This window comes from Vanacampus margaritifer, chromosome 8 (genome assembly GCF_051991255.1).
Source record: "Vanacampus margaritifer isolate UIUO_Vmar chromosome 8, RoL_Vmar_1.0, whole genome shotgun sequence".
NCBI lineage: Eukaryota > Metazoa > Chordata > Actinopteri > Syngnathiformes > Syngnathidae > Vanacampus > Vanacampus margaritifer.
The window spans coordinates 18644355-18668011 of NC_135439.1; the positions used below are offsets into that span (position 1 = coordinate 18644355).

The 23657-nt window shown below is 39.8% G+C and overlaps 3 protein-coding genes across 10 annotated transcripts in view; all 3 read right to left on the minus strand.

The window, feature by feature from the left end:
- Positions 1-429: 429 nt before the first annotated feature.
- Positions 430-11448, minus strand: trpc4apa (transient receptor potential cation channel, subfamily C, member 4 associated protein a). The gene is made up of 18 exons (XM_077574090.1): positions 11280-11448; positions 10310-10438; positions 9669-9785; positions 9489-9546; positions 9318-9373; positions 9089-9217; positions 7810-8011; positions 7551-7736; positions 7335-7477; positions 7128-7259; positions 6991-7049; positions 6737-6922; positions 6560-6650; positions 5182-5322; positions 4980-5091; positions 3569-3681; positions 3274-3480; positions 430-1318 (listed from the first exon to the last, which is right to left on the minus strand). The coding sequence occupies exons 1-18, from the start codon at positions 11403-11405 to the stop codon at positions 1181-1183; spliced, it is 2325 nt and encodes a 774-aa protein (XP_077430216.1). The 5' UTR covers positions 11406-11448; the 3' UTR covers positions 430-1180.
- Positions 11449-12882: 1434 nt separating this feature from the next.
- On the minus strand, positions 12883-16411 carry sla2a (Src like adaptor 2a). 4 transcript variants are annotated; one of them, XM_077573635.1, is made up of 8 exons: positions 16265-16411; positions 15819-15901; positions 15652-15751; positions 15476-15562; positions 14083-14186; positions 13837-13989; positions 13359-13491; positions 12883-13245 (listed from the first exon to the last, which is right to left on the minus strand). In XM_077573635.1, exons 2-8 carry the CDS (start codon positions 15889-15891, stop codon positions 13122-13124), a joined length of 774 nt encoding a protein of 257 aa, XP_077429761.1. In that variant the 5' UTR covers positions 15892-15901; positions 16265-16411; the 3' UTR covers positions 12883-13121. The 4 variants fall into 4 exon arrangements, with proteins under 4 accessions (XP_077429761.1, XP_077429759.1, XP_077429760.1 ...); XM_077573633.1 differs by having other exon boundaries at positions 16110-16324; XM_077573634.1 differs by having other exon boundaries at positions 16206-16289.
- Positions 16412-16841: 430 nt separating this feature from the next.
- Positions 16842-23657, minus strand: part of ndrg3a (ndrg family member 3a) — a 34500-nt gene continuing 27684 nt past the window's right edge. For 4 of the 5 annotated variants that reach the window (XM_077572838.1, XM_077572839.1, XM_077572837.1 and 1 more), the window contains 10 exons: positions 21884-21970; positions 21557-21613; positions 21104-21207; positions 20963-21028; positions 20841-20892; positions 20687-20734; positions 19553-19588; positions 19417-19468; positions 18280-18318; positions 16842-17814 (listed from right to left, as the gene is read on the minus strand). In XM_077572838.1, coding sequence (XP_077428964.1) covers positions 17642-17814; positions 18280-18318; positions 19417-19468; positions 19553-19588; positions 20687-20734; positions 20841-20892; positions 20963-21028; positions 21104-21207; positions 21557-21613; positions 21884-21970 — 714 coding nt within the window. In that variant the 3' untranslated portion in view covers positions 16842-17641. The remainder of the gene's footprint in view (positions 17815-18279; positions 18319-19416; positions 19469-19552; positions 19589-20686; positions 20735-20840; positions 20893-20962; positions 21029-21103; positions 21208-21556; positions 21614-21883; positions 21971-23657) is intronic. The other variant, XM_077572840.1, reaches the window with a different exon arrangement.

Here is a 23657-nt window from a genome sequence, read left to right on the forward strand (position 1 = left end):
GATGAACTAAGTGACACAAGCGTCACATTTTATTTAAAGACATGCCAAGTGACTGCAACAGGAAAACAGATTTTTGATGTGTTTTTGCATCCTAAGGCATCAAGGGATAAGTGTCGAAATGCCATTTTACATTCACATGACTCATGACATGCTGGGAGGCAAATTGTCCACAATTGTTTCGAAAAGGACATAATGAGGTAGCTCATTCATTTGTACTTATCTTAAGTGTGTGTAATTGATTGGAGCCCAAACTGCTCGTCTCTTACTCCCAAATGATCCAAGTGGCGCCACACAAACGAGCCATCGCACTGACAGATTGTCACTTCAGCTTGCAGCCAGTCAGAAAGCCAAAGAGAACAATTGTGGTGGAGCCATGTTGGCCGCAACAAATAACTCAAAAAAATAAAAATAAAAAGGCTATCGGACCTCTACTGCCTGCATAGTTTATTCTCTTCGAAAAAGCATCTCACACAACAACCAACCATACAAATTTTGTTACAAAAAGCAACTCTTTAATCAACAAAAAGGTGTTATAGTAAACAATAAAAACAAGTGAAACTGTGCAATGTTTTCTACAGTTCATCCAGAGCTTAACGCCATCGCTTCCAACAAGACAAAATAAGCAGGAAAAGTCCCCCAAAAGAAGCTTGTAGAGACTGGAGGATTTTAAATGAAGAGCCCCAGGTGAGAAAGTGAATGCGCTGGTCAGGCCAGAAAGCACCAATCAACAGCTGTCAACTATCAACGGAGACGCAAGGAGGAAATGAAGATGTCCGCTGAGAAGACGTTCGGTTTCCCCATGAGGCCATGGAGGTGTATTGAGGGGGGCCGAGTGGTTGCAGCCATTTGATGCATGTATGAAAGTCTTTTTCTTGTCGAATGGAACTTATTTATCATTACATTTTGTAAAGATGATATAAAAAGGCTCTTATTTTGTTCCTGCTAAAGCAAACAATCAACGCAGGCGCAATTTCCAAAGGTCCGTACACTGCCATAGCGCGGGGCCTGCTTCCATTTGCAGGGACGAGACGGGTTTCAGCCTCAATGTTGGGGCGGGGCAGACAGGTGAGCCGCCGGGCGCCTGGACGGCGCAGCTCAGCGGAGTCCACAGCGACGTCAGGCGCCCGCGTTACCTGCGACCCCCGACCCCGAGCACACCGCACTGTGCACTCGCTCGTGGTCAATCTTCCAGCAGATCTCTGTCCAGATCCATAAAGGGCTCGTCGATGTAGCTGGCTATGGCACACAGAGAAGTCCTGTCTGAGCCCAGTAACACCGACACCGTCTCCTTCCAGTAGCTGAAGGGGATACACGAGCTCTGAGGAGACAAAATGTCATTGGACTAAAGTCAGCGACTCCATTAGAACACTAAAAAGGGTCACAAGCTTAGAGTAGCTTGACAAGTTAACACTCCTCATCTTTTAACACAGTGAAAGCTCCAAAGTCAAACAAAACGTACCGCAATAATGACTTGGATACATTTGGAAATAGAAATGATCTATTTCAGGGTCAGACTATTGCCAGCATAAAGTCCCAGTGTTGATATTACAATAAAACAAGGAAACTGTTCTTATCGTTATCTTAAATTGGCCCTCAGAAAAGTGTCAAAAAAAAGATGCAAACGCAAATAAATAAATACAATAAAAATTTCGTTAAAAAACAACAACACTAAAACAAAAATGTTGTTACATCACTTGTGATAAGTATTCTTTCTCTTCCTGTTCTTTTTAATACACAAGCTTTGTTGTCCTTTTGGATGTTCAATACCACTCAACTCTTGAGCAGTCAACAATAGCGATACCAATTACTGATACAACTAGTACTTTGGATATTAAAAAAACTAAAATAAAAAAACAATGACAGATCATTTTACAGAAAGACCTGTGTATACCAAGACATCATTTTCTTTAAAATTGCATGAAATTAATGGCAATTTTCTGTTTTTCTCATTTCTAGTTCCTGTTTGTTAAACCAGTGGGGGCATGTGAAATTTAATTTAAAAAGCAGCATCCATGCAAAACCCTTTAAAAATAATTATTACATGATGTAAATATTTCAGGAAAATCTAAGTTAATAAGATTAAATGTATATTCAGTCTCCTCAAACCAGAATGGTTCGACCCAAACTGTCATATGTCATCTACGATCAGCTGTCAATCATTGGAATATTTGATTTAAAATTAATTATTTATTTTTGAGAACAGGACTTTAATGTGATCCCAAGAAAGGAAACTTAATGGTGATGATCATTTTTATGTGCACAAATCTTTATTCTCAACGTAATTATTTCCTTTAAAGAAAAAAAAATACACTTTTTTTATTTTATTTTGAAGTCAGACGCACAGTTTTTTTTCCCAACCAAAAATGTTTTTCGCTGGCTAGGGGAGCACTTGGCTGAAATTTTTTTCCCACAGGAGTTACAAAAAGTTTGCGAAGCACTACATTAAACTACCACAAGAAGGTTGCAAGGTCTGATATCGGCCTGACACTCTTGACCATCCTTAACATATCATTTAAATACATTTTGTGGGCTCCTTCAAACATTAAAATTCACTTTGGCTGTTCCCATTTACAATTTCTAATAACAAAATGTGCATGGAGTTGCTGATTTGATATTTGTTGTATTGAAAATAACGGAATGCTATTCCTAATTTTTATACTTCAATATCTTTTTAGCAATATTGTGAATCTACCATAGTCGTCATATACTGTATATATATATATATATATATATATATATATATATATATATATATATATATATATATATATATATAAAGAGATGCGGCATGGTTAATGTGAAAGCTGCCAGATTGATACGCTTGAGCACGAGAAGAAAGGAGGCGGCAGAAGTCACAAGACGACCTTGACTTCACCTTGTGAGCAAACAGTTGGCCCTCTACAAAGCAGCTGACGGCAACATTCGTGCGAAGCGGTGTTACGTTCCATTTGGCACGTGTTCAACATTCACTCTCCTTTTAGCTCGGCTTTGGTCTTCGCTAACTGCTGCGGACCAACATCTGGCTCGAGACATGCCGCGCTCCGTTCAACGACAATGCATGCCTTGCCTTTAGGACTGCACTGACCGCTGGACTGGCTTGAATAAAAATAGCAAGCTTCAAGAGCAGAACCAGAGTGGAAATCGCGTTATAAGTCATTTGGGAACAAAAATGCCACGGAGCAAACATTTACAAACCCGTGCTAGACGCTCTCAACTTTGATGCTGGATGTCAGTTTAGCCCTGTTAAGAGATGCTTCAGGTCATCACACTCACATTCTCCAGACAGGTGCTGTCTTTGTCCTTGTTGAGGTAGTGACACTGCCAGAAGCGCAAGAGGTTGCGGAAGTTGTTGAGCAGACAACCGGGGTACTTCTCGGCGTACTCCTTCTCGCGCAAGGCGTTAAGGTAAAAGGGCAATTTGGCCTTTCTGCGGGCCAACATGAGGATGACCAAACTGGTGTTCAAACAGCTCACATTCTCCTGAGCAAAGAAGCGACATGCATCAACAAAATGGCGCAAAAATGCAATTTCCCCCAAAATGCTTCAGTGCACAAAGTTATGGTCAAACCTGCGTGAGCGTCTGCACGTTGATGATGTTTACTAGTCGGAAAAGGAAGGCCAGTCTGTTCTCCATTCTGGCCATGTAGGACAGCAGGCAGCACTCGGAAAGCACCTCCACCACTAGTGAGGAACAAAATGGACACTTAGGAAAAGTAGTTTCAGTAGTCTGAGTGAAGACACACACAAATAAGAACTTTAAGATCAATCACAGTAGTAGGCATGGCAACTGTGGATTTGAATTTTAACGGCCTCAGCTCGTAGCAGCATTACAGTTGAAGAACATTACGTCAGCTATGTTCTACAGACAACAGTCGGTGTTTCTTGCTTATAATTAAATTAATTAATCAGTTCATTTTTATTGAATAAAATAAATGATTGATGGTTTGTTGGCTACTTAATGAAATAAGGAAAGTATGCTACAACTTTATAACATTACCTACATTTCTTCAAATACTGAAATAAAAAGCTTTGGAAAACAACCATTTGAGCAAAACAGATGCAGACATTTTACCTACATTATATCTCAATGTAGAATTGATTTACATTCATACATGGGCGACGTAACTCTGCTTCCGTATTAGTAACATCTTACACACTAAAAACAGTTGGGTCAAAAGTAACCCAATTATGGATCAAAAATTGCCCGAGCCACTTTATGGGTCAATTTGAGCCAACTTTCTAGGTTGTTTTATAAAAAATGACCCAAGTAAAGGATTTGACCAATGTTTACGAGTTGTTTTACACTAAAAGATCCATTTCTTGACTCAAAGTAGAGGATCGGTCCACTTTTGACCCAACTGTTTTTCGAGTGTAATCACAGTAAATTTGTACGAAAACCTATATTAGTACATAAATATAAAATTAATGACAATACAAGTAACTGACATGTCCTTTTAGTCTTTTATTATACTTGGTTATATATACAAAAAAAATTGAGTGAGACCGGTATTGTTTTTTTCAGAGCCGATACAGATTATTGGTAGCCAGGGAGGCCGATAACTAGTTAAAGGGATACTATTGATGTTGATTTTGAATTCGACAAATACCAATACTTAACTTTGTTTATGTCTTCAAGCATAAAGAGCTTTTCAACTTATTATATTATTTATCTTTGACAAAACATCTTTGTTTTAAAGTTCAAACAAAAAAGCAGGGAGAACACTTAAACAAATAGCTTCCTGAAGTTTTCTAGGGTTAATAACGTTTTCCAAAATGTCAATATAACTGCAATTTTAGTCTCACTAATCCGCTCCCTGTATTTTGGTTGTAATGCTGCCACAAAATAATAACATAATTTTTTTAATTTGGTTGATTTTACTGGCCGATGCCATTGAAAATGCCAAATGTCGGCCAATCTCTAGCAAAAAAAAAAAAAAAAAAGAAGAAGAAAAAAAAGATTTTGTTCCATTATGATTTACCTTTAACATCCTCAGTTTGGCTCTGAAATCGGTCTAAGGACAGCACGATGCAGCGCACCAACATGTTGGAGTCCACCAAAGAACTGTTGATCTGTGTCAGGAAAGTCTGGAACTGCATACAGATCAAATACAAATGCATCACCATCTATATTGTTGATGCAAAATGCAGTCACATCCAGGCAGGTAGCCACACAAATGTTACCTTCTCCGCCGTGTTGACGTATTTATTGAACCTTTTAAAGGCATCAATGTTAAACTTCATGAGCTCCCCGAGCAGATCGAAGTAGCTCTGCAAAACGTCTCTGGAAGTGCAGCCGCTGTCGATGATGCAGAACAGGATGTGCTGTCACAGGATTGAAGAAGACGTTTGTAGCAGTACTGGATTGTCATTTGCGGAATTACAATTTTCAGACAATTTTCAAATGTACGCCGTGGGCGATGTCGATAACGTCTTTAAATTTGAGATTCTGCAGAATCTTATACTGGGGGCTCTCTGATGGAGTTCAATTCCTAAAGCGGCAATATTAATGCAGTAGTCAAGTCATAATTACAGTAAACTAGTGGTGCAACAGACCCCCCCCCCCCCATAAAAAACCTCAGGGTTTGGATTGCATCATGGATTTGAGTAATAGAACTTGGATGACACATTTTCCATTTAAGTTGTGTTTCAAAAATCTAAAAGGGGCATATATGACACTGAGTTGAATGTTTTTTTTATTGCGCAAAAGTGTTTTACAAAGTAAATTAAGTCAAACTTCTAACTATGTTGTTTTTTTCCCCCAAGAATAAAGTGCAATTTAAGGCACAACCTCTTCCTTTAAACATAGAAAGTGAATTACAAACCAGCCTCTGTCCACATCATTGCAAAAGAAGTAAAGAGAGAAAGCAAAGCCACAGCTGTCGGGACTACTTTAAAACGTTAGCCAGCAGGGGACTTGCTCTAAGGCCGGAGACTTGTGCAAAATCACATAATGACGGAGTAATTAACTAACTAGCAGTCTCTTAACGTCCGGAATTGGTGATGGAACAGGATTTTGATGTTGATGTTGATATGTAATGGCAATAAAAACTGCGGTAAGGCAAGCCAAAATGCCAAAAAGACAAGTGGAGCTCGTCTTCACGCCACCACGTGGGCCAACTTTAAAACAAAAAAAAAACAACTAAGGCTATTGCATTGGCGTCAATGTATTATTTGTTAAGCTTTATTTTGAAATGATCCTTTGTGTAGGCGGCGTGTTACGTTATGAGTATGTTTGCACCTTTTGTGACAACTTTGTCAAAACAAAGCACGCACATCAAATAAACTGTTACACGAGGCTTTCAATCTGAGGAACCCGAATGAACCCAAGGACTCGCCAAAATGTTCCTATACATGCGACATACACAACAAGGTTTTTCAAGTTCCTCTGCTGCTATTAGAGTGGATGTGGACTGATCCTTTTGCCTTGGCACATTTTTTTTACTTCACACGTCATGTGCGGCCCGAACCGTGGTACATAATCCGTTGCGCCGCTTCAGTAAACAATTTGTATGAAAAACATTTTTTGCATGTAGTCAGTCATCTTGACAAGTTCAATTACCTCCAGCAGTCCTCTCTTCAGGAGAAACATTTGATCTGCATACGAAGTGGCTCCTCTCAGGAAACTTTCCACTGCCCTTGCCTGCCAGAACCTGCAGCCGAAGACGACGAGTATGTCAAGACAAAGAAATCAATCAATCAAAAGAACAATGAGCATCTTGTTGATTCTCTGCCTGACCTGAAGGACGAGTCTGGAGGCTCCCGCTTCATAACGGTGAGGAGGCGCGTGAGGAGGCCCTTTTTGCCGTCACACACAAGACTTCTGTCAGTGTTAACCAACGCCTCCACCTCGGGAATATTGGCCTTCATGGATATGCTGCTCAGTTCGTTCAGCTCTTGGCTATTCAACAGGAGGTACTTGTTCCTGAGACAGAGACGTTGTGCTTAGAGAAACATCAAACCAGACCGACATCAAATGAAAGGATTACATACTCATGGTGGTCACTAAAACTTTGAAGAAGACGCAAAAACTGGATTTTGAAAGAGATTTCCTGCAGCGTGAGAGAAGACAGGATTATTAGGTATGGTTAAAAGAACCGTCTTCCTTAAACAAGAAGGAGCGTCCGTACAGGGCTACAGTCACAGTTCTCGTTCTGGCCGTGCACCACGTGGTTTGAGAGCGTGTATTTCCTCCAGATGAGCTTGTCAAACAGGTTATTGAGACCTGGGATGAGACGAAACTCAGCCAGCATCTTGTGGACCTGTAACGAGGCAGACAACAATGTTGGCGGGACACTCCTCTTGGCACGGCACTGCGCTGCACAAAGAGACTCCACCTGGTTCCTCTGTCGGCCCATGAGAAGCACACACAGCACATACAGCACTTCCACTTTGTACATGATCTCATGGACGATTTTCATAGACGGGGGCAGACGATGTCTCAGCGGGCTGGTGGCCAGGGAGCCTTCGTCTGAGGACTCTGAAGACCCACAAGAGAAATGTTGTGGGCGTGCACCCATGACAGCAGGAAGAAGCCAAAACGGTGGTCTCGCCTGTACTGCTTTGTTCGGCCTCCTCCGTCGCCATTTGCATGAGCGCGTCCAGCACCAGGGCGTTGTCCAGCCACGTGTACCACTCCTCCAGCTCCTGTAGGAAGTTAGCCCCCGTGGCCTCCGACACCTTCCTAGTGGCCAGCTTACACAGACGCTCGATGAATCCCGGGATGTTCAGCAAGGTGACTGTCGCAAAAGAGGAGTGTGTTGTTGTTTGTCACCAGGACAAAAACACAATTGCTCTCTGGGGACGCTTTACCTTGATTGACCTCTGCACGCGAGGGACTTGAGTTTCGTTTCTGCTGGGCATTTTTCGCCAGCAGGGTGTGCTTGTCGTCGTTGCCCAAGTCGGGTTCTGAGATGGTGACGGACAGGATGCGGCAGAAGTTGGCCAGTTGTTGTTGGTCAAAGCTTTGAACCAGACCTGACAGGTTAGGGATGGTCTCTAAATGGATCATCTCCTGCCAAAACAAAAATAGACGTCAAAAAATGCCAGAGATGGGCAACTTAAATGCTGGAGTGGGCCAAGATTTTTCAACAGTGCGACAGAGGGCGATGGAGGGTGTGTGTGTGTGTGTGTGTGGGGGGGGGGGGGGGGGTGTCACATAGGACCACGCACTTCCTCACCAGATGTATGACAAAAATGCAATTTTAAATATGAAATACAGTACAAGACCTGGTGTCAGCCACATCTGCCAACTAGTGGTGAATGGTGATATTACAACTTAAAACTACAGTCAACCCCTGCATTTTCACGGTTTGACACTTACATATTCAGATTTCCCCCCCGGTATTTAAATAAATCGATTCAGCAATATATCGCGATATTACAGCGCACAATTCTCATATCGATTCAATATGCAGCCGAATCAATTTTTAAAGCTCAATTTTGATAGAAATATTTAACAAAACGTCTTACTTACGGTTAGGGTTCACATTTTGAGCATGGAAGAATGTTATATTAATGGAACATTAAGCCTTCAATTTGATTTCAATGCTGTTCAAACATGAAACAGTTTGCAACTTGTTTGTTAAATACAGTGGCACACAATTATAAGCTTGAAATACATTTTCATACAAATCTTCCAATGTACAAGTTTACTGTATTTTCTAAATGTTAGTAAAAAAAATTTTTTTGCGCAGTAATTGATTTATAGATTCATATCGGGATTAATCGGTATCGAATCGAATTGTGACCTATGAATCATGATACATATCGAATCACAAGGTACTAGGCAATTCACACCCCTTGTATTTATTATATTTGGGGTATTTTTTCATTTTTCTACTAACAAATCTAGCAAGTAGTATTTCTCATATCCACAGACACATTTTACTGAGCTTTGTCCGTGGGGGAGACTCGTCAAACTCTAGTAGCTTGAATTAAAAATAAATCACATGCAATACACCCACCAGCAGCACGTAAACTGTTAGTGAAAACATGCAATTTAATAGCTGATATTTGGGATCATAAATAAGGCTAGATAAGTCTTCATTGTTTGCTACTTTTTTTTGAGAGCGGCAGTAAAAAGATGTACCTTCTTAACTCCAAGTATGTCTTCAATTAGAGTTGCAGTTTGTAGGAAGGTCTTCTTGTTTGTCATCAGAGTGAAAAGGAATAGAACAAAGTCATCCCGAGCAGCTAGACTCTTTGTCACCCCGTCCGTCTGGGAAACAAGTGTCAAGATTGGAAATTTGTTAATATTACCACTGTAGCGGTACACAAAATGAAAGGAATTTATGTAAATGGGAAATTAGAATACTTACACAGATGCAACAATTGTAGAGAACACTAAGGCAGTCTTTCACCAAATCATCATTCACTAGTGCAACAGAATAATGGAATTGATCAATTTTAAGGTATGCTACAAACAACCTCCTCTTGGAATTCAACCACAGTGTATTCAGTAGAAGTTATGATGATGTATATACTCTTACTATTGGGCTTTTTCTTCTGCATAGTTAGTGTGGGTCTCATCAAGAGCTCTACCAGCAGCTACAAGAAGAAGGAAGTGACAGTCAGTGTTCTGAGTTTTTGCTGTTATTCCAAGACCAAGTACTGCAAAGATGCAACGATTCTACATGACAATGCAGTGGGACGAGATGAGTGAACCTTACATGGACTCCCCCAAAGAGGTCAAAGGTGTGCGTGTTGGGGAAGGTGGATTCCTGAGCAGTCTTTCTGTCCTCTGTGACAAAAGACATGGCCTCCATGGACAGCTGGGACGATAACACCTTATGAAACACAAAGCCATATGTCATCATATCCTTGAGGGGAAAGCAGTTGTTGCGCATGAGTATTAACATTTGACAATTTTAAGGCTGCATTTCTATTGTTCATGTGATGTTATGTATTTTTGCTCAAGTGGCAGAATTCAGATATGCATCATGTAGGCATGGGCCGACATTAGATTCTGACGGCAGGATAAGAATGAGCAAAAATATTGTGGTAAAATTACAGCGCTAAATAAATGTTCTGAAATGTTTGGGTGACATACAAAAAAATTACAAAATATAGATAATATTTGGTACATTAAGAAACATGTACCAAGTTAAGTTTAAATAAATTAATATTAACATTACTCTTCTGTTTTAATTCTTCTAAATAAGTCAGTGTCCTATCATTCAATTAACTGCAAGCAACTTTTCGACACATTTTTAGATCACTTTGCATTGCAGTTACATGCCATGTTAGATTCTGAAAGCACCAGCCCCATCATGCTTTCCATACTGTATTTTACTGCAGTGTGGTTGGTTACCTTAAGTAGGCCATGGGCATGCGTAAGGTCACTGTTGGGATGACTGCTCTCGTAGAGGTTCTGGAGCAAGGTAGGAATGCCTTGCCACTTGGCCCGCTTGTCTCGCTCCTGAAGGAGACCACCTGGAAGCTACATAGCACAATGACAGGCAAGCCCGATTACAACATTTGTAGTCAAGCAATGTAAGTTAGTGAGCAAATGAGCATGTTTGTACTCATTTGCATGTAACGCTTGAATCGAATATATTTCAATAGTTCAGGTGTACCTAATGAAGTGTGATAATTATGTGCTTGCCATGGTTAGACATGTCATGACAGGTGCTTGTTAACTACCATTTAACTTAACAGCACAAACATGCTGTGTGTAGCAGAAATCCAGTTCACAATGTTCAATAAATGAGTAGTAGCGTACTTGTTAAAGTTAAATTTGTCAAAACAGCTGTTGTCAGCGTGTCCTTTTATGGAAACTATTCTTATAGTGGTGGGTGGACATTACGTAATCGCCTGAGCCGTTCTGCTGGCTAAGCTAGTTAGCTGCCTGCCTGCCTAGCTGGCGACTTTCGTTTACAGCCCCGTGAAACAGAAACAGTCAACGACTTTGTTGCGATGTTATTGCTCCTAAACAGGATTCACGAGACAAGAGCAACAAAATCCAAGACGTCATCCGAACCCTCCCTATTTGCTTATGCTAAGCTAATGTGTGCTAACAACAAAAGATCACGCCAGCATTCAGTGCACTAATCAGCAAGAAGGCAAGAATGAGCCGTATGTTCTGGTTAATGTTCGGGAAATGCACCAAATGTCACTGCCCGTTGCAAAAATGCTGAACGAAACGAAAGCAGTGCGTCGCCAATCACGCCTGCCTGATTGCGTCTCGCTTTTCAGGCAGCACTCCAGAACGCAAATCCCTGGTTTGAGGCGACCAACTTTCCGACGTCTTTTCTGTCCAAATGTAATATCGTGTTGCTTACCTGCGTCCCGCGACTAAAAGTTTGTCCTGTGATTTTACTCTCCGTGAACTTGAACACGATGTTACTTTTGCAATTTCTTTGTTTTGTCCCCGTACAGTGGGTCTCGGACCCTTTGAGCGTCGCCATTATTTCTTCTTCCTGAAGTGAGCTGTCCAGGCAGGAAGTGGATGCAAACTATGATAAACCTTGAGGCAATTAGGCGCCATCTACTGGCCGACTACGGAACACCGCAACAATGCCAATGTAGAAGAACTCTCCAACTTTTCAGGCCACGCTTGCAACAAGGACCCATCAACAAATTTATCAACTTCTAAAATGTGTTTGGAAACTTTAAGCAGCATTTGAAAAGCGACTCAAACAGAAAGAAGACGAAAATCCTGTGTGCCTACTACATTGTTTCTGGCTAAAATTGTCTTTACATTCCGAGTTGCTCAATTTCCTTGATATGTTTAAATAGTTCAAGAACCACAGTTAAAATGGAATATCGATAGGAATGAGTTTGTATCATTTTCTCAAAATAAGAAAAGATAAGTTGTAGTAAAAAAAATAAAATAAGAGTAGACAGTTTTTGTGACAATATTGGTTTGTGGTGAGAGACTTTTTTTCTAATGTAAAAAACATGTGTGGCTTCTGGCCATGTGTGATCTGCGTATTGTTTTACATAATTATGCAACACTTTTATGGCATCTTCATTAGGCAACTTTCAGCAATATCCTCTGGCAACATGGCAACACTGGACCTGATCTTCAAATTGATGCTGGACAAAAATAGTGAAATTGGTTGTTTTTCTATATTGTGTCTCTCAAGTCATTCATCACAATTAAAATGAGCTTTAGTTACCAGAAGAAATAATACTTAATCTTGCTTCTATTTTATCTTTTTCTACTACTGCGACTACCACTACTACTATAGTACAATCATCCATGACCTCATAATAGACACTGCCTGGAGTGCTACGTTGCACATCAACCGGTTGTGTCAAAGTGGCGCATGTCTCCTTCATTTGCTGCTTGGCAAAGTAGCAATCGTTTTCAATGCAAAGGAATTTAGACTGAGCAGGGGCGTTTCATTGTACTTGGCCGTTATCAAATAATTTTACAAATAGATTTGTTGACTTTGTGGCTAATACTATGAAGTCCAGTGCGCACATACTGTGAATTCCAGCGGTGAAACCAGCCTCCAAACAAGAAGTGTTAAATATGTAACTTAATGGGGTAGATGCCACGGACTTCCGACTTCCGGGTTTTACACATCAGTACCCCCACCCCTGCTCCCGCCCATCGGCGGGAGAGCGTCTCGGCTATCTGAAATGCTTCGGACACTGAGACAGTTACTACACACTCGCACCCGTCGACGGGAAACTGCAATCGAGGGGCGCAAAGGCGGAAGCGCAAGTACTGGGACGCGGCCCACACGTCGTAAACCGGAAACAGAAACAAAGTTGATGGGCGAAAACCCGGAAGTCGGAAGTCCCGCCTCCTGCGTGGCACATAGTCCATTGCAGCAAAGTAATTTTTTTGGACTGTTTGTTGCCATCATATTTTACAGTATGATTTCCGACAAAGATAATGGGCTAAGAAGCAATGGGAGACAGAAACAGCTGTCAGATGGGAAGGCTTTCCCGCTACTCCCTCTTCAGTGATTGCCTTTATTAGATTTATGTAGATCAATTGTCATTCTATTATCAGAAACATTCAATAATCACATGTTATACATTCAAACAGCAGTAAATAATAAATTAAGAACAGGCCTTTTCATCAATAGTAAAATAAAACGCGTTTCCAATCTTGTCCAAGATCTTCGGAAAAATATCGTTGTTGAAGCCAAATGGAACTTTTGAGCTCAAGTGTCCCAGCCGTGGTCGTTGCCTTCTGTCATTTGGAGGTAAGAACTGATGGCCTCCCTCAGACCCTCACTCACCATTGAGCTGCTGGACTCGCTTCGCCTTCTCTTGAGAATCATGGATCTGAAAAAAACAAATGGAATGGGGCTTTATGGTAATAGACAAAATCATAATTTGACTGTTTGATGTTTTGTGCCCTCGGTCCTCAGTAGACGTAATAGTGGACTTTCACACACCTGCTGATATCCTTCCAGTTGTTGGGGGGCTTCCTGTTGGCTGCGGGTACGGCAAGCCTGTTCTCTCTGAGGACGTCTAAACCCTGAATGAAGCAAGGCTCATTCAGCCGACAGCAAAGTCCATCTGCAAACTCTGTAAAATCATGGGTGTTACTCTTATCATCAAACCTATGTAAACTTATGTTAAAATAAAAAATAAAAAAATGTTTTTGGTTTTCGGTAAAAAAAAAAAAAAATATATAGCATTCATATAAATCACAGACAGATTTGATGTTTGCTTTTCCAGATAAGTCTATTTAAAGGAAAATTACACGAAGCAAGTCATTCATAATGGAAAAAGAAAGGATCTTTCTGCTGATGAACAAAAGGAGTCCAAATCTTTGCAAAAGAAAAGGAAAACACTGGACATCTATCTTTAGGAAATTGATCAAACACAGTATCCATTTAATAATGTGAAAATCCGATGTAGCCTACAAACCTGAATAGTATTCCACCAGATGTTTCAGAGAGGAGAAGGATCGTGTTGGAGTTATGTACACTCGGCCATTTTGGAGTTGAGAGATGAGGTAGTGTTTTACACAATCCGAGTATAAAAGATTGACTCGCCACCGGACGGACAGAGAAAAGCAATCTAAAGCGATGAAAAGCACAGACACAGCAGTGAGTTACAAAACAGACAGAAACGATCCACTCATTTAAAACATCAAACAGACAACTCTCGAACCTGCGTTCGTCTCCGACTCTCGTATTAAGAAGCCTCCAATGCGGTTTTGTGGTTGCATAAGGAGCTCTTCTGCTTTGTGCCTGCTGATACCTGTGAACAGCCACCTGGATAGAGAAAGAGGCGACAGCTCTTTATATTTATTATGCTATTTTGCCCTAATGAGAAGAGAATCGCCTCCCAAGCAGCCAGCTGTCATTTTACACTTGTATGAGGGTGAAGAAGGCAAATCTCCATCTTTGTAAACTTATGTGATTGTTTGAACCCTTAAAGTGGAGGTCAACCTTAAACATTTCTTGACAATAAACAAACAAACAAATATGTGACACCACTAGTCTAATCATGACATTATGATTAATATTACATTTGTGGAATAAGAGTTATGAAGCAAAATCCAGCCATTCAGGGGGCGGCCATTTTGCCACTTGCTGTCGAATGACGATAATAATAATAATAATGCATCGGATTTATATAGCGCTTTTCTAGACACTCTACAATGGAATGGATACATTATTCATGCACTCACACATTCACACTGTGATGGCAGTAAGCTACTTGAGTAGCCACAGTTGCCCTGGGGCAGGCTGACGGAAGCCTACGGCCCCTCCGACCGCCACCAAACATTCGCACCTTCCATACACCAGTGGTACTCACACTGGGATGAGATGAAATCAATGTTGCTCAGGGCTCCGGCAACGACCAATCACAGCTCACCTGTTTTCTGAAGCTGAGCTGTGATTGGTTGTTACCTCAGCAACATTGATGTCATCTTCAGTCGACAGCATGTGGCAAAATGGCCGTCCCGTGATGGATAAAAACGGCTGGATTTTGTTGCTTGACACATATTCCACAAATACAATATTAACTAATTTCACTGCCATTGACGGTTATAGACGTCAAAAATTCATTTGAACTATTTCTATTAGTTGAATTTTTTTTCCCACTTTTGTTAACAAGAGTATGCAAACCTAGAATTTTTTTACTGGACATTTAGAACAGATATAAAATTTGTGATTAATCGTGAGTTACCTCGTAAAGTCATGCAATTAATTATGATTTTAATCGCCCGACGCTCCTAATTTTTGAATTGTAATTAATCGCATGACTTCAATAGTTAACTCACGTCATCATAAATTTGATATCTGTTCTAAATGTACAGTGAAAAAAAAAATCTAGGTTTTCATACTCTTGTTAATAAAAGTGGAAAAAATGTTAAACTAATAGAAATAGTTCAAATGAATTTTTGACGTCAATAGCCGTCAATGGCAGTGAATGAGTTAACCAGAATACGGAGCTGCATAGAACATATTATTGTCAAAAAATTGTTTTTGGATTGACTTTCCCTTCAAAATGTTGTTTTAACTTTTATCACAATGACAACAATTACGTAACTTACCTATGCGTCACTTTGGCAATGTAGTTTGTGGGAATGTACATCTCTCTGCTTGTGGTAGTGGACCTTACCATCAGAACGTTACCGTCGCTAAAGAGAAGAAATGTCATTGTGAGCAATTTCACCTGACAATATGAAATTGGGGGTGAATTTGCAATGATATGGGATTAAAAGCATACTCTGATATGATGCGAAGTCTCTCCCCGACGCTTATGGCCAACTCTGTGTTACCAAATGATGGAAAGTCGTAGAGAGATACAATCAAGGTGTCCTCGGAGACTGTACAAATTCAGCATTAAATTATGAGATTGGCCAGAATGTCTTTTGACAAGTCGATAAAGCCTACCTGACGGAAGAGGTTCTGGTGGATTTTCTAAGACTGCCAGGTTAGAACTGCACCTGGAGGGGCAGGTCCCCATGTTCTTTGATCTGTTGGTTTGAAGGTGCTACTGTTACAGATACACAAGATGCATTCAAATCTTTCAGTTTCCATCTTACTGGTAACATAAAGTTTGATAATACAGGACGCCCCAACAGCATGCATTGACATTAATGTGATAGCTGAAGTGTACCAAGATCAATGTATGACATAGTTGTAATAATCATAATAATAAAAATATTAGAAAAAAGCACTTACCACCCTTAAATAAAAAATGATTAATAAACCCACGTTTTTTTTACAGCGGTTTTGCCAATCCAGTAAGAAGAGGTGTCTTGATGAAAATGTGCTCACCTGCCTCTAACATGTATAGATTGGCATAAAAAAGAAAGCTCAGGTTTTCTCTCTCATACCTTGCAGATCAATCAAAATGAATGCTGTGCAACCAGGAAGGCTGATGTTTTTGCAGCTGCAAACAGGTGGGAGGGGGCTGCTTGGTTTTGTTAGTGGAGGAAGCTTCCTGCATACGGTTCGACGCAGCATGCATGTCTGGTCTGTCTGCACGTTTCAGTCTTCAACTGCACTTTCCTTTCACATCCTGACACGAGGGGCTTTGTGTCAGTCTCTCTGTAACAAGTTCAACTTGTTATATACGTCAGTGTCTATAAATATGTTTTGCGGGTGAATCGGAATAATATATGCAATCTCCGTTTGATCTGCTAAAATGAGTAACTAATCTGAACATGACCCCAGAGTCAAGTTTATCATCTTTCACAGAAAAACCAAACCATGGTGCTAAATATAGATGTCCTTATCTGTGACAAGAAAGGTGAACATGCTGTGGAAATAATTGTGGTTTGAAAACAACTCACCAGTCACTTTTTTTTCCACTAACAGGAGCAGAAGCAGACACTGAACTGCAGTTTTTCTGTGAAGTGATGCCAACTGCGTTGTGCACATTAAGTCAGTGAAATGATCCAAAACATGAAATACTTGTCATATTTTATATCTCTTTATTGAGCAGTAAGTAAAAGAGTCTAAATCAACACAATGTAGAAATTAAATGGGGGAAATAATTCAGTGTAAACAAGGTTAAAGAGACAGTAGTACACATTTTCTTCAATGCTAAATTGTCGACTTGTCAGGAGAGATGTTTTTACCTGGCGTGTCGATGCCCCGTTCAAGTACATATAGCCACCTTCCTTTTGCAACTACGTTTGGTTAGTCCAACTGCAAAAGCCCAAGTCATTTTTAACTTACTTCCACAATAGCAATAAAAACAATGCGCTTGTTAAAGTTGTTGGCTTTCTTGTTTCCCCAAAAACGGCTATTATGCTGTTAGGCTAACAATTTGTGTCTGCTCATACACTGGTTGCATCATATTACAGTCCAATACACAGTGAGTCACAATTCATGGAGGCAGCATCTTTAGACCTCAACGTAAAGAAATGGATTAAAACAGAGTAAGTTTTGTAGAATACAATGACAAAAGAAAAGGTTATATTAACAACATTGATGGGTGTACCTGGGAACAAACATGAAAAACAATAAATACAAGGTGAGTGGATCACATGAATATACAAGACATTCGAATATAGTTTGTAGTGATGGTTAAGGAATGTGTTTCTTTTATAATGAGATAGTTAACAATAGGTTTCTGTTGATATAGTTATTACATCCTCTTCTAAATCACGCGGTTCCTTACGGAACCTTCGGGCATTGAATTGAGGGAGAGAAAGCGCGGGGGAGAGGGCACATAAGTCACAAAGGGAGCGAGCGCATGGGTGGGTTTAGCAGGACACCTCCATGGTCTGGGGTCCGGCCTGGCGCTCCAGCGCCGCGGGGGCGTTGTTCTCCAGCAGGCTGTTCAAGTTGTGGCGGCTGCGACTGCTGTCCATGGAGGTGGTGCTGGAAGAGGAGGCGGTGCGGGAGCGAGCCAGGCGAGTCATTCCTGCTGACGGCACTGGGGGGGAAGAAGGAGAAAAAAAAAAACATATTTATATATAATCGCATTAACAAAGTGCTGTGCTGCCAAACATGCAAACAATATGAAAAAAGTAAATTGAAAACGGGTGTAACAAAAAAAATGATGCGTGTTTTCGTTGAAAACATATTGAGGCATCACAACAACAAAAGTAAAACCTCAGCAATCAAAAAACACCATCAGTTCATGCAAAAAAAAAAAAAATCAAAAATCAAAATAATAAATAAATCCATGCTAAAGGATCTAAACTAGTCTTCTACGGGGGGATAAATGTGCATCAAAGTATGCCAGAAATCCTCCCGTATAAATAATACTGCACAAAGTGAAATAGTCATATACAGGATTTGCGCATATATTCTGCATGCCATTCATCCACCGTGGGGTGTTGTGAGGCCAGATGGCTTCAAAGCGTTCTAGTCGGGCAGCCTTTTAAGACCCTGGTACCTGATTCGTTGCTCAGGTGACTGAGAAGGACATAGGGAACTGCAAGCCATGATTAAAGAAGGACAGAAAGAGGAAGAAAGGTTGAAATGGTTTTCGTGTCTCACTTTACCTTTTAGCATAGTTGGGTAAAAAAAGTCAATCACAATATACTGTATGTGCAAATGAGATTATTATTATTTTTTTCTCCAAAGCCTACATTCCACCTTGTAGCATTTCCCACAATGGGCAATGTGTTAATGAGGGAAAAGTAGCTTTCAGAATCATGCTGAGGTGTTAAGATTTATTTCCCACTCTTTCTCAGGATGGAAACACTCTTTTTGTAATCTCAACTAATCCTACAGTGGCATTTGCTCAACAGGAGGACTCCATGGAATTTCAAGCAAAGCGCCAAAAGTCGGACAAGATTTTGGAACACAGGCAGAATCAGAATTACAAGTTCACATTTGTCTTGAACGTCACAAAAACAAGTTCACCATTAACATGCCTCCACGTGTTTAGAGAGTCAATTGAAAAATGACGTCTTGCATGCACAGCAAATCTCGTGGGAAAATACATTGTGGGGCAAAATATTCAAAAAGATCTCAAGTTTAAAAAAAAAAAAGTGTCCAGTGAGTGTATGGTGTTCTAAATGGGTCATTCAGAATGCATACAATCACACCTACTTTTTATTGGTTTTATTTATTATTATTATTATTATTATTATTATTTTTATTTTTTTTTACAAATGAACACTTGGAGGCCTGCTTAACACCGCACTGCAACCAGAGAGTTTTGACACAAAAAGAACGCATAGGAGTGAATTGTGTTCTCTCAAGTTGACACCTCACCTACTCAGAGTTAGCAGTACTACTGAACACTACAGAGAGCAAAAGGAAAACGACATTAGCGTCTGTTGGTGTGCAGGTAACAAATCTCGGCCATTTGTGACCAGGTTGTCAGAAAAAAAAAAATGTTTGTAGTCATCAGGGCTGTTGAGCAACAGTTTGCAAGACACAGGAGTGACAACAATCCTCCTCTAAGGTACACAAGACATTACAGTGGTGTCAACAGGAAGTGCACTGTGACCACATAGACGTCAACTTGAATCGGTTTACATTGCAAGATGTTGCACATAAAATGAAAGACATGCGTACTTACTGTAGCCCATTCCTTGAACAAAGTACTTGAAGGCCTCAGCAAGTTTTCCTGGCTGTCATTAGATAACGTCACAGAGAAGTTAGAAGGCAAACTGAGGAGATGGCATGGGTGTGTCTGAAAAAAGCAAAATCCCTACCTGCACAACCTGGGGTAAACCTCCACAATCGGCCATCTGGTGGGAATTGACAAACACTATCAGTTTGAGTCCACTACAATCATTCATTCCATGCAATTGTCAGAAACAATTAATTCATAGACTATAAAGGGACAAATCACTAACCGACACTAACACAGTATTTAACTCATTCACTGCCATTGACTTCAAAAATTCATTTGAACTATTTCTATTAGTTTAACATTTGTTCCACTTTTGTTAACAAGAAATGATGTGTGACTGTTGAAACACTAAATCTGAACTGAAATGCTGTTGAATTCATTGAACTGTTGAAATGTAGAAAGTGTCACTTCAAGTTGGAATGATTTAATCGGTCAAAAGATGTGCAAGAAACAAGGCAAATATGTAAAATCGCTCTTAATTTGGGAATGTTATTGTTAAAATGTTATTTATAGAAGTTCTAAGTGAGCTGAATGGTTTGCCGTTGCAATGGTTTTGACTAGGGATGCACGATAAGATAGGTGGCTGATAATTATCGGCAATTATCAACCAATTTGACGTCCTACACATAAACCAGATAATAAAGAACACCGCCGATAATAATCGACATGCCACGTTGGTCCATCTGTTGTGTTTGTGGCTCAAGTTGTGCCCAACTCCTAATAAAAATATTTTAAATGAGGTGAAGTCGGGAAATGTGGAAGGAGTAGAACAAAATGAAATACAATTGTGGCAATATAAAGTCAAATCCATCTTTGACTTGATATCAAGCACTGATAAGTTATCAGTGCTTGATATCAATTTATGTAATATCAATTTATGTACCTTGCAAAGGACCAAGAAATACACAAGAGTCGTGTACTCACCTCACAAATACTGTATAAGCAGCAATTGCCGCCTTTTGCATCAACATTCAAAGTGTGTACAAAAAGTGTGTTTTTAAAATGTACTTTATGACACTTATGTGATGAGTTACAATTCGGGGAAAAAAAGTGAAATGGCTTCAAATTTTATGCAAGGTGATTTGCGTCCCAAGATCTTTGTTGCTAGTCAGAATGCATTTCATTGTATAGCTACACATTTATTTTAAGATGTTATATGATAGCTAACATGTTAAATATTGTACAAAATAACAAGCATTGTAAAATATTTCACCTTCAGCAGAGTGGTCTTTGTTGGATTTAACCTGGAATTGCACTCCACCTGAAACAGCAAATTTGGCATTATTTCCAAACGTATCTATTTATTTGATAGAACTACATCGGCAAATACTGAAGCGTTGTAACAAAGATGATGGTGTGTAATTTACCACAGCGTCCACAGCAGGTGATGTGTCACCAACCACCAGCAAAGCAGGGCACCTGGAAAAGGACAAAGATGCCATCATCTTCACCAGCTCAAATCAGGTGAATGCTAGCCATCAATGCTTACGTTAGCGTGTTGACGGTGTGCTCATTCAAACCTATGACGGGCCGTTCGATTTCCAGGTCTTGGCGACTGTGGAACATCAATGAGGGAAGGATAGTTACTTTACGAAAAGGTGTGTGTGACACTTAAATTGTTGCATCATACTATTGATAGGAGCCACAGAAGAGGGCCAAGTTATCCTGGTTGATGTCTTGGGCGATATGTAACCGGTAAGTCTGGATCAGCTCCTGGTTGTCTGTTAGCTCATCCTGCACAAAAGAGAACATCGATTGCACCAAATATGAGTCCATACATCATTCTTGAGCTGGCAGACAAGTAATAAGAAGACAGAAAGAGAATAACTCGTTCTCGTCTATCAGCCAAATTAAGTGAAACTGTCCTGGGAAATTTTTTGAAGTAGGTCATATACACAGCCTCCCTCAGAACAAAAAAAAAAGAGATAAGAACTAAATGTGAAGTATTTAATAGAATGACCTCAGACAAATTAAATCAGAACTATTCCAAGAATGCCATGTCAAGGTACTGCCCTATTAAAATTGATGGACACTCCCCAAGAAAGGCAACCAAAAGAGTACAACCAAGCAACTCGTAACTCACACTGCTGAAATGATGAGACATGACAACATCAACCAGGTTGCTGGTCCATCCAGACAGCTGTTGAGCACAAGAAGAAAGCCATTAAACAAAACAGACAGAGATGACGACCGAACATCACAGGCCTGACATGGAACAATAAAAGCATCTACATTTACACTTTCTGAAAGGAAGAACCATTTAGCTCTTGAAAACACAGAAAACGGTAGACATAATGAGCATATGACATAAAAATAGAAACCGTAAAATGGTGTGCAAAGACAAGCGAGCTCCGGGAGGATTGCTGGTAAATAATTCAAATGCTGCAAAGGGCGGCGCAGTCATACTGACTTTTGAAGCTGCCCAGTCGATCCAACCTTCAGCACATGGGTCGATATTGATGAGGACCAGACCCTCCACCAGCGTGGGATTGTTCAGCTGCAAAGGGGAAGAACGGATGATAAGGAGGAAGATTGATTTGGACAAACAAGGATGCTACAGTTCAGATGGTGCTTAGTCAGAATCCATGGCGGCAGCATATTTTTCCTGTTAACTCGGAAAAGCATTTGCACAAATTTGCAATGCTGTACATATTGGGGGAAACAAATATTGATTGCAGTGTTTGAGGGGAAAATATCAAGTCAAGAAACACAACTAATTGAAGTGGGATTTACCGGTAGTACTTTCTGATTGGTCGGTAACTGTCGCCCTGCTGATAAAATAACCAGAGTGCAATTGTACACCATCAAAAGCAGTGCAAAAATTGCCTGGAGATAATACGCAGGTCAGGGGAAATATAAGATCCGCCCATCTTTCTGTGGGTAAATACTGTGCGGGGGAAGCAAATGTCATTCTGCCACAGATGCTGTGACTCGTCGGTGGGAAAAGACTTTGTTCCTAGTCAGTTAAAGCAAATGAATGTCACAATCATTTTTTTCTCTCTCATTAATTCTTAACAAGACAAGAGCAGCTGTGATGTTCCTTAAGCCCACACCAGTAGTTTCAAAACCTGACCAACACCGTCTCTTTTACCCCCTTCCCGCTTTTATTAACACAGATTACACTCATCTGAGCTCTAATGCTTCAGGTGGGGAAAAGAAGGTAGAAACCACCGGGGTGATTCATCAGCTAGACAGATTGTTGAGGAAACTGCTGCATTGCGTGGGACGAATCAAGGGAATGATGGGAGGCTGGCTACGCCGCATAACAAGATGGCTGGCCTGGAAGAGCCTTATTGAAACTGGTGATAACCAAGGTTATTTTAGTTAACTAAAACTAACGAAAAAACTAATATAAAGATAAAAAACAATTTCGTTAACGACATAAAATAAAAACGAAAATGCTTTTCAACTCATTCACTGCCATTGACGACTATAGACGTGAAAAATTCATTTGAACTATTTCTATTAGTTTAATATTTTTCAGATATTTTTTTTTATTGTATTAGAACAGATATAAAATTTGTGATTAATCGTGAGTTAACTAGTGAAGCCATGTGATTAATTACGATTAAAAAAAAAAGAATTCACCTGACGCTCCTAATTTTTAATAATATTTTCTTAAAAAAAAGATGATTAAAAAACAAAAACAAACAATTTAAAAAAAAATGTAATTAAAGAAAAGATTATTAAAAATTAGGTGCGGCAGGTGATGAACATTTTTTTTATCGTAATTTATCGCATGACTTCACTAGTTAACTACTATACTATATATTTTTCAAATGTACAAAAACAAATTCTAGGTTTTCATACTCTTAACAAAAGTGGAATTTTTTTTAAAATAATAGAAATAGTTAAAATTATTTTTTGACGTCTATAGCCATCAATGGCAGTGAATGAATTAAACAACGAAAACTAACTGAAACTACTTTTTATGTTTACAAAACTAACTATAATTATAGTAAAAATGTCCTTTGTTTTAGTCTTTGGTAATTAGTTTCATGCATGAGCCTTTGAGGATGATTTTAAATGTGATTTTAAGTAGATTTATTTGGATATTAACCGGAATAAGGACGTTTGAAAGTGTGTCACACAAAAGTGACGTCATCTAGCAGCAGCCAATAGAAAAGCACCTTCAGATGATGTTGCTCCCATGTTTTTTTTTTTTTTTTTTTTTAATATTGCAC